Below are 17255 nucleotides of genomic sequence, written 5' to 3'. Positions count from 1 at the left end.
GTTGTGATGGCTGGATTTGATTGTCAGTAGCTTTTGAGACTAGACCATGAAGTGCCCTCCTTGTGCCTTCCCTCAACATAGTTGGTTCTGATTTAGATTTTTGAGGTGGAATGGAAACTGGCTGACCTACCATGCTCAAAGTCCAGATAAGGCAAATCACCAGTGGCGTCACCAGGGGTACACTGGGCCAGTATTGTTTAACGTAGTCATTAGTGACCTGGGTGATGGACAGAGTACAACCTCAGCAAGTCTGCAGAATATACGGAACTGGGAATAGTGACTGATACACCAGGTTTTTGTGCCACACAGGGAGACCTTGATAGGCTGAACAGATGGGCCAACAGGAACCTAAGGAAATTCAATGAAGAGAAACACAAATTCTTGCACATGTGGGGAATAACCTCATGCATTGCTATGGACTGGGGACTGACTGACTGGAAAGCAGCTTTGTAGAAAAAGGCCTGGAGGTCCTGGTAGACAAAAAATGGAACATGAGTCAGTAGTGTGCCTTTCTAACAAAGAGAGCATCCTGCTCTGTACTAGGAAGAGCATTGCCAGCAGGTTGAGGGAGGTGATTCTTCCCCTTTGTCAGCACTAGTGAGGGTGAATAACCATCAGATTGAGTTTTGGGTCTGCAACTGGGTCTACTTCAGGGGTTTGTAGGACAAGGATGTCCTCATACTGGAGCAGGTACAGTGAAGCACCATGAAAGTGATTAAAGGCTTGGAGCATCTCATATGGAGATGATGGGGAGCTGGGACCGTTTATCTTGGAGGAGTGGAGAGGAGACTGGAGGAGATGTTATGAATGTGTATTAATACCTGATGGAGGGTGTAAAGCATCACCATATGCAGCAGCAGATGTGCTGGTTGTTTTGATTTTCATGTTTTGGATTCAAATACTGAAAACTGACCTGGACTTTTGATCATTTTATTGGAATTGGCATATCTTTTAATTAGTCCCTTACATTTTAAAGTTTTGTTGTGGAATCAACATGCAAATTGAAACATATGTAAAGATATTTCTGTATAATTGATGATTGCCATAGCATATATATGCTTAGAATTCATAAAGCAGACAATAAATACAAGAGATTGATGGTCTTTTATTAACACTGTGAAAGCTGGCAAATTTTGAAAGGCTATTGACTTAAAACAGTGCAAAGACTGGTTGGTTTGGCCTCATATTGTCTCAGCAAGTCTTTGACTTCTCTGATGATAAGCTAAGGTTAAGTTTGGCCTGTGCCTTTACTGTGTAGGCTATATAGCATTTTTGGAGAATACTGGTAAGCCACCTAGAACATGTTTCTGAAGGTGAATAGAGTTTATATTCTGTGTGTTTAGGGAGGTTAAAATGTTTCAGTCACAAAGTATCTCAGGTATATGCAGTGATAAAACTCAGAAGTGTGCTGACTCTTAATGAGATTCTGTAATATCCCGTAATCAGTGTGAGGTGTTGATGTATGCACACTGGACCTTGAGATCCGGTGGTGAACATCCATATGTTGGTGTCATGTACTGTGTATCATTTAGTGTGATCATTTACAGATTGTCTTCCCAAGCTTTTTACACCATGCTGGAAAGCTATGCTTCTGGATGCTCCACGATCTGTCTCTGCCTTTTGCACGAGTAAGATGTGGACTGATTTTGGTTTGTTTGTTTGTTTTCTTGTTTGTTGTCTTCCCCAAGTGGTGTCTTGTTGCTCAGGATACCACATGGAAATAGCAGGTTAAATCATGCTTGTGCCCTCAAGAATCTTACCAGAAAGCCTCATTCTTCTGAAAAAGGAGAAGGGGAAAAGGACTTTTGCCATGTGTGTGTAGTGCCTGTTATTGCACTAATGTGAAATGATTCGATGTGATGGACAGCAGTTTATCAAAACAAAATCTCATTAAAATCTGTCTGCACTTTGCCCTTATACTCCTTTGCATAATAAGATTGTGCAGCTTTCTGTGAGCAGACAGTAACCTGTGGTAACCTGTAGTGTGCGTACATTTATGGATGATGAATAAAACCATTGTTATCACCCTTAAATGTTGGCGTCAATATTGTGGTAATAACATTTGGAAGTTTCTGCTTTATCAGCAGCAATGACTGGCAAATAATCAGCTGTTTTGTAATGGGAAGCTTAAAATAGCAGCCGAAGACATTTGAGTTAAGCTTCATGGAAAAAGACACTGCTGCATTTATGATGATACCATTTTTGTCGGGGAGGGATGACATGATTGTTGGTTTAGCTTTTTAGACATACAGTGCAATTAAGAATAATCAGTTTTCCCACACATTCCTCAAAGCAACTGAAGCACACATGCTAACAACCAGACCCTTAAATTTGGAGTGACTTCCGCTGCTGCCTGGGCAGCCCACGGGTACAGATGCACGTTTCACAGTGGCGTGCAGCTACTGTGGGACCCCACTCTTCCTACAGAGAGGCGAGGTGCAAAAGAAGTGCCTGATAAATAGTAGACTCTTCAAGATTTGCCCATACTACCAATTTAAGCCTGTTTTGGAGTGTGGAGGAAGGGGATCTGTGTACAAGTACATGTGAGATGCATTGCAGGCTTTGCAATCTGTAACAGGCATCCAGATTAGAAGTTTAAAAGAAAGTGTAAAATAATTTCTAATTTGTGATTACTGGAAGTAGTAGGTGGTCCCACCAATAAAAACTCTCATGTGTTACATATGCACACACAGATACATGTAGTGTTTAACCTATAGTTTGTGTGAAATACGTGTGGCTGGTTTTAGAATTCAGAGCACAAGCAAAGACAGGTCAGGATTTGGGCAAGGTAACTGAAGGTAGTAAGTTTGTAGTGACAGTTTTAGTTTGTAACTGCTGCTACTATAAGCCATTTGAGGGGGGAGCATCTTAGACCAGCTTCTGTTATGGTTATTTTAGAGAGAAATATGTGTGAACAGATATATCTAAAAAGCGTTTATGCCTTCATGTACAACCTTTTTGCCATGCTCCTTGCTTTCCTCTGCACGAATATGCAGTACCTTTATACTATGCATGCTTCTAAACTTTCACTGTATTGGGCCAAGTAGGTGGGACTTTTTTTTGCATGCCTAGGACTAAATGTTTGCTGAATTTCATCTTTTCTTGCTAAGAATCTTAGACTGAGCTATTAATTAAATGTGTGAAAAATAAATTGCTAAACATTAGCACTGTCCAATATTATTTACTAGGAAATGAAAGAGAGTGAGAGCAAACAAGTGATATCCTAACCGTGATGCAGAGTTACTTGCATTTCAGGGGACATAATTTTCTACATAAAATTTTAAAGCTTTTGAGTATACCAGATGGTAGAAGAGTCTTAGCGTGGATGTAGTTGAACTATTTGAAAGATTGCAAGTTGCAACGTATATTCCTGTTTGTGAAGAAGTATAACCCATAGTGGCATGAGAAGACTTTTTATTCTTAAAGTGTTTCTACACTGGGACTTATATTTATGTGTTATTTTGCCAAAACGTATGGTTAGAATTCACACCTTTAGATTAGGACATGGTGGCTCATTGGGAAAAAAACAACACAACAGGGAGTGGAGAATGAGTTTTGCTCTCTGCAAGAAAGTATCATAAGGCCTCATCGTCATCAGTGCACCAGCCTGTGCTGGCCTTTTGAACTGAAATAAAATTAATAGTGAAAGAATTCTCCCCAGATGTTTGCAAAAAGCGTGGCAGTAACACATATGACTGAAATGGCAGTTACCCTTGTAGCAGGGAGAGGCATAGAGGAAAGGGGAATCTGTTTGCATTAACCAGTTTTAGAAGATGCCCTGACACAATGATAAAAAGTAAAGGACGATGGCAATTATATTTTTCCAGTTAAAATTTAAGTTAGACTGAAATGGAAGTTGTGTCCTACTCAGTTAATTGTTCTGTTCATCATGAAAAGTGCCAGTAAGGGCACTGTAATGAAGTCAGAAAGGAAGAATGAAATCCTTAAAGCTCAAAAGAAGTCTCATTTTCTCCAGGAGCTCAATCTTGAAACCAAGGAGATAGCTTAATCTTCAGCTGAAGAGCTGGAAAGATGCAGTCTACCCCTTTCATCCTCATGAGAGCCCCTAACTTGTCATTGCTATTTGGCAATTTTTAATATTTTTTTTTGCGTATTTGATTTGATCATGTTCTGTGACACCTCAGTGCAGCTGTCTGCTTTCAGTCAGGCTAACAGTGAAGCTGAATAGATAACTCCCAGCAAGAAAGTGTTATCCTGGTAAATCCTTCTCAGTCCTTGTGAGCCTGGGACTCACTTGAAAAGTTTCAGGATGCCTCAAGACACATTTTCAGCAAATAAGCTATTGACCAAGATAACTTTTCAGCTCTAGAAGAACTCCAGAAAACTCAAAAGGGCCACATCCATCCTTGTGGGAAGACTTTGAGCCACTTTTATGGAAGCAGAGATTGAGTCTGAAAGGAAATATTTAAGGAAGTAATTTGAACATTATTTATAAAGCTTTCACTTAAAAGATGTGGTAGTATAGTTACAGCTTATCACCTCTCTTTGTTTTTCCAGGCTTTTAAGACCAAGGACGGCTACCTTGTGGTGGGAGCTGGAAATGATAAGCACTTTATCACTGTGTGCAAGGTAATAAGCTAGATGACAGTACAGAAATGTGTAATAGTTTCCACTCTGACTAGGAATATAATTACTGATTGCTTCTTAATTCCCCCATTTTTTTGGTGAAAATAAGTGGTAAGTAGAAATTCTAACCCTGGGTTTTGGCTGGTACTTTAGGAAGTTGAATTGGGTTCCCTGCTTTGCTTCTGTTTTTGGAACACCTGAATTGCCAGGCTTGTGGGTGCTGAACCCCTTTTGATGTCTGTGCAGCTGCACAGCTAATGAGCTAAAGAACCCCAAAGTTGGGAATGGTGAATGTCATGAATGATGAATGCCACTGGTGCCTTTTCCATGAAGAAATGTGATGCTATTTCTCCTTAAAATACATGGTAGGCATAGCTTTTAACAAAGCAAAGCTGAGGGTTGGATGGTTCTTGTATGTCTTCAGTTGCTGTGTGTACAGCCCTTTTGAACACTGGTCTGTGCTCACACGGAAACTTGCAGACTTCTTAGAAAAGAAATATTACAGGTCTGTGGGCTGACTTTGGAGTAGTGCAGAGGTACGATGTTGAAGATCAAATTTTCAAACAGGACTGCTGTGTTCAAAATCTGGTATCTGTTACTTTGAACTGCAGGAATGCGATGCTGGCAATTCTGTTTTCAGAGGAGAGTAGCTTGGAAATTGTAAAATACTTCTCGTTTTTTTCACATATTCTTTTCCTCTTGGTTTAGGACCTGGAATTGCTTTTCCCAGGACAGTGAATATATTGTAAAAGAAAAGTGGTTGTAGGGGAAAAGAAAGTTTCTAAATAAACTGCAGCAACATTCCAAACAAAAGACTCCAGTAATGTGTCAGCTGAGACAAGAGAAGCTTTGCATATAGCATTAGACAGCATCTTCAAAAAAAAGAGTTCTACTTTTTTTCCCTGCCATTGTGTTTCTTTGGAGTCTTGGATATTTAACCTAAATTAATCATGCTCAGTAAATGAAGCATTATTTTCTTCTGTCAGACATTTTACATTCCCATGGATGCTCACAGCTAATAACTGGCATATATAGTAAGAAGACCATGCTAGTGTGATTCTCAGTACAGTCTGGGGTACATGTCCTTACTATCTGGTGGGATCTGGTTTCACTTACTTGAATTGTCTCTCTCAGTAAGTAAAAAATTAACCTTCTCAAAGTTTTCTCAGTGGGTTTTCTTCATATATGTGGTCCAACCACTGCAGTGTGGTCATTACCTAAATGTGAATGAAGACTGATGACTAAATTAGCATCTACCTGCAACAACTCAATTTTATCCAAGAGTCATGGTCTCAAAAAGGAAATCTTTCCAGAAAGTCCCAGGACATAGCTCTATCACTTGAAGAATTACTTACCAAATGTTGGTCATCCTGCCGTCCTCAGATAACACAGAACTGAAGATCTGGGTCGGTAGGTTCTGACATGGGGTGAGCTAGAATGCCATAAAAACTCAGTCCATACATTTGCCTCACTGTAGGGTGCGGCTTGACTTGTTGCTACATAGTCCCTCTGTAGTTAGTAAAGAGTGAGTGGTAGCCCAGAAGGTGAGGCAGCTTGTCTAAGATTTGTGTTACTTCCAAATCTGCAGGGCTAAAATTAAGCGAGATGAATATTTGCCCTAGTCTGCAGGCTGATGGTTTTGGGTTGTTTTTTTTTAATTTCACCCTTACAAAAGTGTTCAGGTATTTCTGGAATTGAAACTAGGAGGTACAGAGTGTGGAAAAATGATGATTGCTTACATTCCAAAGGGATTAAAAAAAATCAGGAAAACCCAGTTCAAGTTTTGATCAATGGTTAGAATTCTTCTGTAAACCTGTTAGCATTTTATTTTATTTTTTTTACCCTTATCAAGTTATTGTATGTTTGGATAAGTGACAGAATGAGAGGAAATTGCCCCAGGTTTAGACTGGATAGGAGAAGAAAGTTCTTGACTGAAAGGAATAGGCTCCCCAGGGAGGTGGTTGAATCTCCATCCCTGGAGGTGTTTAAAAGAGGCAGAGATGTGGCACTGTGTGACATGGTGTAGCACCAGACTTGGTAAAGTAATGGTTGGACTTGATGATCTTAAAGGACTTTTACAACCAAAATGATTCTATGATCCTCTGAATTTGGGCTGTTAACATTACCCAGAAATGGAGGGATGTGTGCTATGAAACCTGTCAGAGAGAAGCTCTGTGCTGTTGATGGTGATCTGGACCTTAAATCACTGTGAAGGTGGAGAGCCAACAGAGGAAGAGGACCTTGTTACAGGAAAGCCTTCAACACTCTAGTGAACCTTTTGTAAATACAAAGACCACTAATTCAAACATTGGAATTGCTATTAGAGAGCCCTTCGGAGATGAGTTGGTGCTAAAAATACAGGCTGTAGGGAAGCTGTTGCCCTGAAAACATGTACTCTAGAGATGTAACAGCTGGCTTAAGCTGTAAACAATTGCAAACATTCTGCTTCAACCATATCTTTTCAGGCAAGCAGTAGGAAAAAAAGTGGAATAATTCATCGTGATATTTTCAGAATCAGTGACAACTAACTGTAGCTTGTTTGGGGATGGGGACGATTGCAGAAAAACTTTGTGACATTGCTGGCTGGATTGCATTTCAGAGTAAGCACATCCTGTTGTGTGTCTGCTTTGGTCTAAGTAGGAACACCGAGCAAGAGTCATCAGGAGGCTGAACTTTTTGTGCACAGCAAAGGAGAGTACAAACAGGTTTGCTAATGTTGGGGGACAGCGTGTAGAGAGTGTAAAGTCTGAATGTGCATCTTAGAGCTTGAAGGAGGCCTGGAAGTGGAGAACGACAGTTTAATTCCAAGTGGTCACAGTGAAATAAGAAAATAACATTGGCAGCCTGATGCAGAAAGATGAATGGCACATTAATGAATAACTTCTCAAATGCGCATTTGTTAGTCACAAAAAAATTGAGGAGAACATATATAGACACACAGCTTTACAACAGATGGACATTAAGTTAAAGCTGAAGTCAGGAACGTTAATTAAAACAGTAGAGTGAGCAACTCCATATGATCATTTTTCATATAACTCATCAAATGGAACCATCATTTACTGATTAATTTCTTGAGGTTTTAGCTCTCGTAAATAAGATCTAGGAGATACCTCTCTCCTTTCTTAGAGGTTATACCACCAATTTTCTTCGTTATTTCTTTTGGAAGAAATCATAAAGAAAAATGGTGACATATTGACAGGAAAACACCTCTTAATGTTCTTTCTTTTTTGACAGAAATTATTGCAGTGTGTGGTGGTTTGGCCCTGGCTAGGGGCCAAATGCCCACCAAATCCACTCTATCATTCCCCCTTAGATGGACAAGGAAAATATAACAAAAGCCAGTTTTATGACAGAGGCAATTTAATAATAATGATAAGCAAAAGCAATAGACTGTGCGGAAGCGAAAAGCCAGAGGGAAATGTTAGTCTCTACTTCCCATCAGCAGGACGATGGTTGGTCTTGGGAAGCAGGGCTCTCTACGTTTGGTGGTTCATTTGGAGGACAGATGCCTAGGACGAATCCACCCCACTTCCTTCTTTCACTTCATTCTTATATCTAAGCTGACATCATATGGCATGGAATACCCCTTAGGGCAGTTTAGGTCAGCTGGCCCAAGTGTGTCCCCTCCCAAGATCTTGCCCACCCCTCAGCATACTCTCAGGGTGGGGAAATGTTGGACGAACACAGCCTGGATCCTTGTTCAGATGTAACCAAAACGCTGGTGCATTGTCAAGTACTGCTGCAAAACATAGCAGTAGAGGGATGCTTTGAGGAGAATTAACTCCAGCTCAGCCAAACCAAATACAAAGTGGAAATAAATTTTCTTAGACATATCTTTTCTCAGTCTGGCATAGGAAGTATAGCCATATTCTTTTTTCTATAACATATAAATTAGTGCTGGGCAATCCCACAGATCTCTCCAACCTCACAGTGAAATCCTTACAACTTTTTTCCTGTTCTGCAATAAGAATTTCTCCTAGCTAATGGTGAAAGCTATCAACTAAGATCCGGATCTTGGGTTAATTTCTGTGCTTGTTATGTAACACTAACCAGGAGGCATTATCTTTCCTTAGCTTCCTAACCTATATGAAAAGATTAATCAGAAGTAGGGATTTTTGGAAAGCTATCTTAAATTGGTAATGGATTTCTTTAATTTTATGACTATTTTCTTCCAAGCACATTTCTTACTCACCTTTATTTTTACTTAGATCTTGAACTTGCCTGAAGTCAGTAAGGATTCCAGATACAAAACTAATACACTCAGAGTCCAGAACAGAAAAGAACTTATTGATACACTGTCAACCCGGTAAGTTGATTAAAAGGGAAGAAATTGCATTGAACATGCTAATGCAAATAGTCATGTATAAGAAGCTCTCATCATACAAAAAAGATTACTCATTTGGGGTATTTTTATTAAAATGTACTGAGAACACTTACTGATGTTAAATGTAGTGCCTTTTGCACACCAATAAAAATGTGGAATAGGAAGATTTATGTTTTCAGAAACCATTCTAATTTATTTTTTACCATTAACATGAATTTTAGTGAAACAACCAGTGCTTTCTGCTATCCTGGAGGAATGTAACCTCTGGAAATAAAATGCTCAGACCACCATTTGCTTGTATAATGGCTGAGGTTTAAAGGTTTTCACTTGCTGTATTAAGGAAGTTCCACTTGCTGCTACTCTGCCCCAAATTCTCTCTGGGTTAATCCTTTTCAAATCAAAAGGTTTGTGGTTAGTATTCTATGTGCCTTCAGCAGCGCTTCATGCTTGTGGGGATGAGCAGAAGAGGTAGTGTATATCTGCTTTTGTCAGTGATTCAAGAAAAGCCATGCTGTCATTTTGACACTTGGCCTGTGTGAGTTTTTCTCAACAAATGTGTAACAACTAGCATTGCATTTATTTACTTATTTATTTATTTTTAAGGAGCATTAAGTAAGATGCCTCCCCTTTTCATTCCATCTGAGGAAAGAGTTTCTGTAGCGCACCTCTCCCCTTCCTCTCAATCCTACACATTTTTTTGGTTATTGAGACCCTGAATCACCCAAATCATTAGACTACAACGGAAGTAATTTTGCCTCTTCTTGTCACGCCTGCACGCTTGTCTTTGTCTTACCTGTCCGTTTGCTGATATCCTGTCCCCAGTGAAATACTGAAGTACCAGGTGACTTTGCAGTTTTCAAATAATTATGGTACAAGTGTTCATGATGAACTTTGGGAACTTGTCTTTTACTTGTGCCTACCTATTAAAAATGTTTTGTGGTAGCAGAGATGAACCCACTCCTACTGCTTGTTTTAAGCCCTTGAAAGGGAGTAGTTAATTTTGGACCTAGTTTTGAGCTCTTATATTCTTGACAGTTTCAAGGTTGGTCCATGTTGACATATTACTTGGAGTTTGTTTCACTTAATATGGGATTTATGTGATGTACTCTGGTACCTTATGAGACTGCTGTTTTGTCATACAAACATCAATTACTTAATAGCTTGTTGCCTGTGGTTAATTTTGAATGCAGGGTTTTTTTATGGACAATATCTGAATAAGAAGATCAAGTTTAAGGAACAGTTCTTTGAATGAATCGCCAGAATTCTAATTTGTTTTTATGTCTGTAACTATTAGTTCATCAGATTACCTCATTCCTCTTTCAATTACTGCTTTATGTCCTTTTTTTTTTTTTGTGTCAGAGTTTATGTTCTGTTTTATTAGCATCATTTAGGCTGAAATTCTGTGTAATTTATATGCAAGTTTGTGACTCTAAACACACTTTTGGAGTAGACCTTTCCAATAGTGTTATGTCATATTATTGTGAATTCATCTGGCATTCAGTTTTAAAACATAACAAACACCTTTGGCGTTCTAATGGAGGTCAAATATGTTTCCATACACATTCCATGGTAACTTTGCTTTTAGCTTTTATTCACTAATGCACAGTTGTTTGTAAAATTATATGTGGTTCATTTTGGGAGTTACTTACAGAATTAAATGAATAGTTTCTCAGTGCTGAAAAATGTCAACCCTTGAGAAATGAAGGGAAATGACAAAATAGTAATGGCAGAATTTCACTGAAAAATACCTTAATCAAATCACTGATTGCTTGATAGTATTGCAGCTTTCAGCACATGGAAAATATAAACCTAAGGTGCATTAGTTGGAAAGAAACACCTGCAGACCCCCCCCCATTCATTCACTTTATGAACGCTGCTGTCCAACTCAGAATGAGTTGGAGCTGGAGCAGCTTAGGAGAGTTGTGATTTTCTAGCCGTGGGTTTGGCTACAGTCACTTTTGTTGAGAAGAGCCTCTCGTTTGTGTGATGGAAGGCAAAAAGCAACATGAAAGTCCTTTAAGAATTTAGTCAGGCTATTCATTTGTGTCTCGTTTTGGTGCTGTGCCAGGCAAGTTGCATACAACTTGAGGCAAAGCAGCTTTTTTCCAGTGATGTTGCAATGGAAAAAGTCAGCAAACTTGTTTGGTGTGCCAGGCTGAGCAGTAAAAAGCAGGTAAAAAATTGCCTCTATGTATAGGAATCTAGTGATTCCTAAATGTTTCTTCTCTTCTGTACATGCTTGGAAATATAAGTGCGAATTACAGTCCTGTAGTGGAAACCTTTGAGAGTGTTCCTGCTGATAAAGCCAGCAAAAAGATTCATGGACTTGGTCTACATCTCAGCATCTTAACAGTAATTACAGTGACTAGAAGGACACAAGAGGAAATGTATAGTTGTGTTTTCTTTCCTTTCCCTCAACCATTTTTGCTGCTATTTTCACTTTATACATCCTTCCTGTACTACCACATCACTGGTCTTTAAAGCATCATTTGTATGGCAGGTAGTTGGTACTCTGCAGTCGCTTGCATACATCACTTGCTGTTGCAGCGTAGCAACATATATATGTAACTATATGTATACTTTTTTTTTCCAAGCTGCTGATGCTGTTATAATATTTTTGAACTGAGGTCCCACAGAGCCTAGAGTAGAATTCCATTGACTCTAACCTTCCCTCTCCCTTGTCTCTCTTTTGAACTATTTCCAGAGGAATTACTTACCTCTTGTTTTCCCTTTTTCAAAATGGATTAACTGCAAATCATGACTAACTTCTGAGCTCTTAGTAAGTACAGCAGGAAGGCTTCTTAATCTCCACCTCTTTAGGAAAGGGATTTCCCAGGTTTTACTTAGGAATAGAAGGAGATGTACATACCTACTCAAAGGGTCAGGAACTGCCTGAAGTCTTGAACATTTAATTCACAATATGGGTGGAGGTGTTTTAAAAAACATCTGAACTCTGCATACTAAGGAGGCAGTTGATGCCTTTCATTTGTTAGGGTAAGTGTTAAGCAATTGAGACTGGCTACAGATTCATCCTAGATGTGAGCACAAAGGAAACATTGGTACAACCGATCAATGTTAAGGTTTTGTTGGTGGGTTTTTTCCCCCCTAAAGTCTGTACTTTGGGAATTCTTGACTCACATGACCTCTAATTTAGATAATAATTCTACTCACCACATGCAGTAACCATGGCAAATTTCAAGGCAGATAGATAAGCATGAGAATTATGAAGCACTTAGCAGAAATTTGCCTTTAAGCCTAAGACTTTTCAGAAAGGTGTGAAATGACCTATTCATTACTGTCAGATGTCCTGAGCTGACTGAGAATACAAGATAGAGATGAATATGGCTTGAGACATAAGCGTAGTTTGAAACAGCTCCAAGAGGTGTGAATTGCTTCATCCATTTCAGGGAAAATTTTCCTCATTCTCTCTCTTCCCTGACAGAAATGAAGAGTGAAGGACATCTGTCCTTAGCTCTTCACCCCAGCTTGCTGCCTACTTAAAACCTCTGAACTCCCTCCATAGGGTGCACATGAATGAAGAGGGGAGAACAGGTAGAGGAAGGTAAATTCACATATCTGCAGAGACTGCCAAATCTCAATGAAAGTACTGGGAGGTAGACTCCTCTGGAGTGGTATGCAGCTCTCACGCTGGGGCAAGAGGAGGGAATTACAGAAACCATTCTCAGACATCCTGAGAAGGGGAGTGCTTTTCAGTTCTATCTTCTGTGGGGAAATGAGTACCATGCTGCAAGGACCACTGGGATATAGTCACAGGGAAAAAGAATATAGGCCTATGGGGTATTTTATACTTCCTTTGCTACTTGTAGCATTGTCCATTTTCCATCTCTGATCCTCTTCTTGCTATGCTCTTTTTTCCTGTTCCCATCCTCCACTTCCCATGACTCCTCCAGCTTTTTATTTCCTTCTCCTCCCGTTGCTGGCATTCATACATCGACTATGTTTGCTGTACAAAAAAAGGGAGTTTCGGTGCCTTCTGTATCTTCCTCTTTATTTAGGTTACATTCTCCTCAAATGACAACAAGGCAGAACTCTGACAAAAGTGAACTGCTTCTGAATGCCTTTCTTTCTTGGGTTTGTGCCAGAAGTCAAGTTTAAAATGACCCTACCTGGGTGGAGGTCAGGTTCAATGGCTACTACAGAGGCCCCTGAGACTTCCAGCTCATGTGAGAACTGACAGACTACAGAGCACTCTGGTTTTTATGTTTCCAGTGGAGACCTCTGGTTTGTGAGTTAGATGTACATCTATCCAAGAGAAGCAAGTTTTAATTGTTGCTTTGTTCCTCTCTCCCACCTCCTACTACTTTTACTCTTGTTTCCTCTGGAACAGAATGGTAGCAGGCACACTGTGGATTATTGTGTGCATGCATACGTGTATATGTTCATACATATGTCAAGACACATATAGTGTGCCCCTGAAATCTGAGATGCATCTGTCCAGAAGCTGGAGAAGCTACTTTGAGGAAGGGGGCTTAATCTGTTGACCTCCTTCTTCAAATTACTTCAGAAGCTGAACATCAATCCTACCTTGCACCTCGGTAATGTAGACACATTTTAAGACATTGCAGTGGAATGTGTACTCCAGGGTACTTTGGGAAATTAACCTGTGAATGGAACCGAGTGTGTGGGGTTGTAGGAGTACAGGGGGAGGAAAATAGCAGACCTACCCTCAGCCTGTGAAGTGAAGCAGCTTGTGTAATGGAAGACATACATTCATCATGATTAGTGCTCCTGCACCTATAGCTAAATTATTGTAGACTTAAAATCAGAAGTGTTAGGGCTGGAAATGATTCAGCGTGGAACTTCTATTCCTAGCACTTATACTTTAAAGTCCTTTTCTTTGTGCACCACAGCTGCATGTTGCATATTGAAGTGTGAGGGAAAAAGGAAGCAGCAGGAAGGAAGCACAGGAGAACCTGATCCTCAGTTAATAAGATTGTTGCTAAATTGTTTCCACCTTGTAACAGGAGAGGAGAGCACCTAAAGGGGAAAGTGTAATGTAAAATATTTGTCTGATGTGCAGCACTGTTGAATTCAGTTGGTGAAACACACCCAGCCTCTGTAGATCTCCTTCCCCATCCCCACCATTTCTTTCTGTAAATGCAGAGCCTCACAGACCCTTGGTAACATTACAGGAATGAACAGCTGGTTGTCTACCGCTTCAGCAGACAGGTGCCTGAAGTTTGAAAGATAAGTGATTTCAATGTGGCCCAGCTGGTAAGGTTTACCTGGCCCCAGTCATCCACCTTTTCATTAGTGCTTGGATGGTGGAGCTGCATAGGCATCAAACTGCCACAGTTTGCTTTACAATGCTTTGCTTTAAATCATTACTAGTTTTATGTTGACTTCTATGTGTGCAACTGAGATCTGAAATGGCTCAAACATCTGATTTTTTTGACTGGGTAAGCTAATGTGTATTTTCTCTGTTCTTTTATCACCATTTAGTAAACTTCAAACCACTTTCATATGTGTATAGATTTCAAGATCCTTCCTGAAAAGGAACTTGCTGTCTTTGTTTCTGATGACACAGATTACTGGTTACAAGGCTGCTGAAATCCAGGGAGATCTTTTCATTGATTTTAGAATGAACTTTTTGACCTGACTTTTGTTAGCTCTTTACTCCTCTTGAACAGTTAAAAGAAGAAAAGTAACAAAATCAATATAGCTTTCAACTATTCTTCATGTACTTATACTGATGTGTGTTTATTTAGCTCATTTTCCAACCTGGTTAATTCTGTTCTATTCAGCTCATTTGCACTTCCTTTGTGATAGCTATAAAAGTCCCAGTCCTCTTGCTTACTTGAGAAGTGTGTCTCTCATGTGTGTAGTCTAACATTATCTGAATCCAAACAGAACTAGTTCTGAAACATGCTGGATTTTACATATTTTACAATACATGTTTCTCCCTCTTTGGTAGCTATTCTTTGAAAACCATACAGGGTTTTAAAACAGTATGCAAAACTTCATCAAGGAATCTGTCTGTCCTTTCATCTCTAGCACAAATTTTGCATATCAAGATGAAGGTTTATGAATAGTTCTATTAAACTGATAGTAATGTTTATAGTATGCAAAAATTCAAGTGTATTATGAAGAGTGTGGCCAGAAGGTAGAGGGAAGTCCTTCTCCCCCTCTGCTCAGCCCTGGTGAGGCCCTGTCTGGAATATTGTGTCTGGTCCTGGGCTACCAGTTCAAGAAGGACAGGGAACCTCTTGAGAGGGTACAGCAAAGGTCTAGAAAGATGATTAGGAGACTAGAACATCTCCCTTATGAAGAAAGGCTGATGGACTTGGGGCTTTTTAGCCTGGAGAAGGCTAAGGGGAGTATCTTATTAATACTTACAAATTATAAATACTTACAAGGTGGGTGTCAGAAGGGTGGGGAAAGTATTTGTGTCCTGTGGCTGGACAGGAGGTAACAGGCACAAACTTGAACAGAGGAAGTTCCGTCTAAGCTTGAGGATGAAGGTCTTTATGTTGAGGGTGGTGGAGCACTGGAACAGGCTGTCCAGAGAGGTGGTAGAGTCTCTGTTTCTGGAGTCATTTAAAGCCTCCCTGGGTGTTGTCCTGTGGAACCTGCTCTAGGTGATCCTGCTTTGGCAGGGAAACAGGACTAGATGATCTCCAGAGATCCTTTTCAATGCCTACCATTCTGTGACTCTGTATTGGGGTGGACTTGTGGTACCCACAAATGTCTAGAGTGCACCTTCTGGAGCTGTCAATTAGAATCTGCTCTATGTTACATCTTTCAAATTAGTTAAATATCCATCAGCAAAATGTGTTGTGTTCTGCTGAGTGGTTAATTAGTATCCAAGTGTCTGCTTACAGAGTATTAAGTAAATTCTATAATATTCACTTTGAAAGTTCTAGTTGTATATTTACTAAGGCATTATCCATTGTTTTATTTCTGACATAATTTTTTCTACAACTTTTATATAGCATTTTCCAGAGATGTTTCTGTAAGAAACTGCACAAACTCACTGACTTAACTGCCATTTAAAAGTTGATTAGCTGTGAAGAGAGAAAATATTGTGGATATCTGAAAGCAAATAGACAGTTGATAGAACAAACCAATGTAAAAACCATAATGGAAACTTGGGTTGTGCTGGAAAACACAGGAATGCTATTGTGGGCTTTAGCAAGAACAGAGAATGTTTCTTGTGAGTGACCGCATGTAAAAAGTGATTACTTATCCTAGATGTTGCTGTTCCATCTGTGTTTGGTAGCTGTCCAAATTACTTTTCTAAATTAATTGCCATAAGCTTCCTAGAGAAAAGAGCAGTATTTGGCTTCAGTAGTTGTTCTAAGCTTTGTGTGGAACTGGATGGTTTTATCCATTAGAGTAACATGGATGCCCTTCTACCTAGGATGCAGCAGTGATTGAAGGTTTCCTAGGAAATATGGAAAATGGGATATATGCAAAGAATGCACACAAATTGGATTCATTCATGCTTTAGAAGTCTTTATTTCATTGAAAGACAGAATAGTTGCTAAAAAAAGAAACGGTTGACATTAATAATTAACAAAATGTGAAACTTAGTACATTTTAATGGACTTTGGGTATGTTTCTAACTCATTAAAGCCATTTCATCCAACTTGTGCAAGTCAGGCAGACACTTTCTTTTTTTGCAGTTAATGATCCATTCACCCTTGGTTTAAAATTAGAATTTGTTAGAAAGCAGAAGGGGATTTAGATTATACTTTTGAAGAAGCAAAACTACATTTGTGGTTTGTGTAAGGAAAAAAAGTTTATGTCCTAATATTTGGAGCTTTGGAAGCTATTTCTTACCTTGTGCTGTAATAGTTTTTAATGAATTTACTGAGTGTCTAGTTTAAATGTATAATTTGTTACATTTAATGGTGCCTGCTAGATTTAAAAATTGAGGAAAAATATATTTAGTTGGATTTCTTCCCACAAAATAACATTTTAATTAGTTCAGCTCATGCTACACTTTCTATTCTTATTTTCAAGCATGAAGTAGCTTTAATGTTAGATGTTTCAGAACCTGATGCCTCATTGCAGCACTGCAAATTAAGTAGCTTCATGAGTGCTGTGTAATTCACTGCTTGAAATACAAATAAGACATCGTGGAGACTACTACCTCTTTCAGTGAAGTAAGCCTTAGTACAGGATTTGTATGAAAGGTCCTAGCAGTGGTTCTTTTTTTTCCCACTGGTGGTGTTTATATAAAGAGTCTGCATTCAGCCTGCATTCAAGATTCACACCGCAAAGCAGTACAGTAAATCCTTTTGAACTTCTAAAATACTGGTAATAATTGTAGACTGCTAAGCTACAGATTTAAAGTGATTCTACAAATAAATCATAAGTA

General features: G+C 39.3%; 1 protein-coding gene across 5 annotated transcripts in view; it reads left to right on the top strand.

The window, feature by feature from the left end:
* Nucleotides 1-17255, top strand: part of SUGCT (succinyl-CoA:glutarate-CoA transferase) — a 484791-nt gene that overhangs the window by 114334 nt on the left and 353202 nt on the right. For 4 of the 5 annotated variants that reach the window (XM_054161377.1, XM_054161379.1, XM_054161376.1 and 1 more), the window contains 2 exons: nucleotides 4519-4590; nucleotides 8796-8893. In XM_054161377.1, the coding sequence (XP_054017352.1) occupies nucleotides 4519-4590; nucleotides 8796-8893 (170 nt within the window). The remainder of the gene's footprint in view (nucleotides 1-4518; nucleotides 4591-8795; nucleotides 8894-17255) is intronic. The other variant, XM_054161378.1, reaches the window with a different exon arrangement.

This window comes from Dryobates pubescens, chromosome 4, assembly GCF_014839835.1.
Source record: "Dryobates pubescens isolate bDryPub1 chromosome 4, bDryPub1.pri, whole genome shotgun sequence".
NCBI lineage: Eukaryota > Metazoa > Chordata > Aves > Piciformes > Picidae > Dryobates > Dryobates pubescens.
The sequence above is the reverse complement of the archived record's forward strand: the minus strand, read 5'-3'. Positions and strand labels throughout refer to the sequence as shown.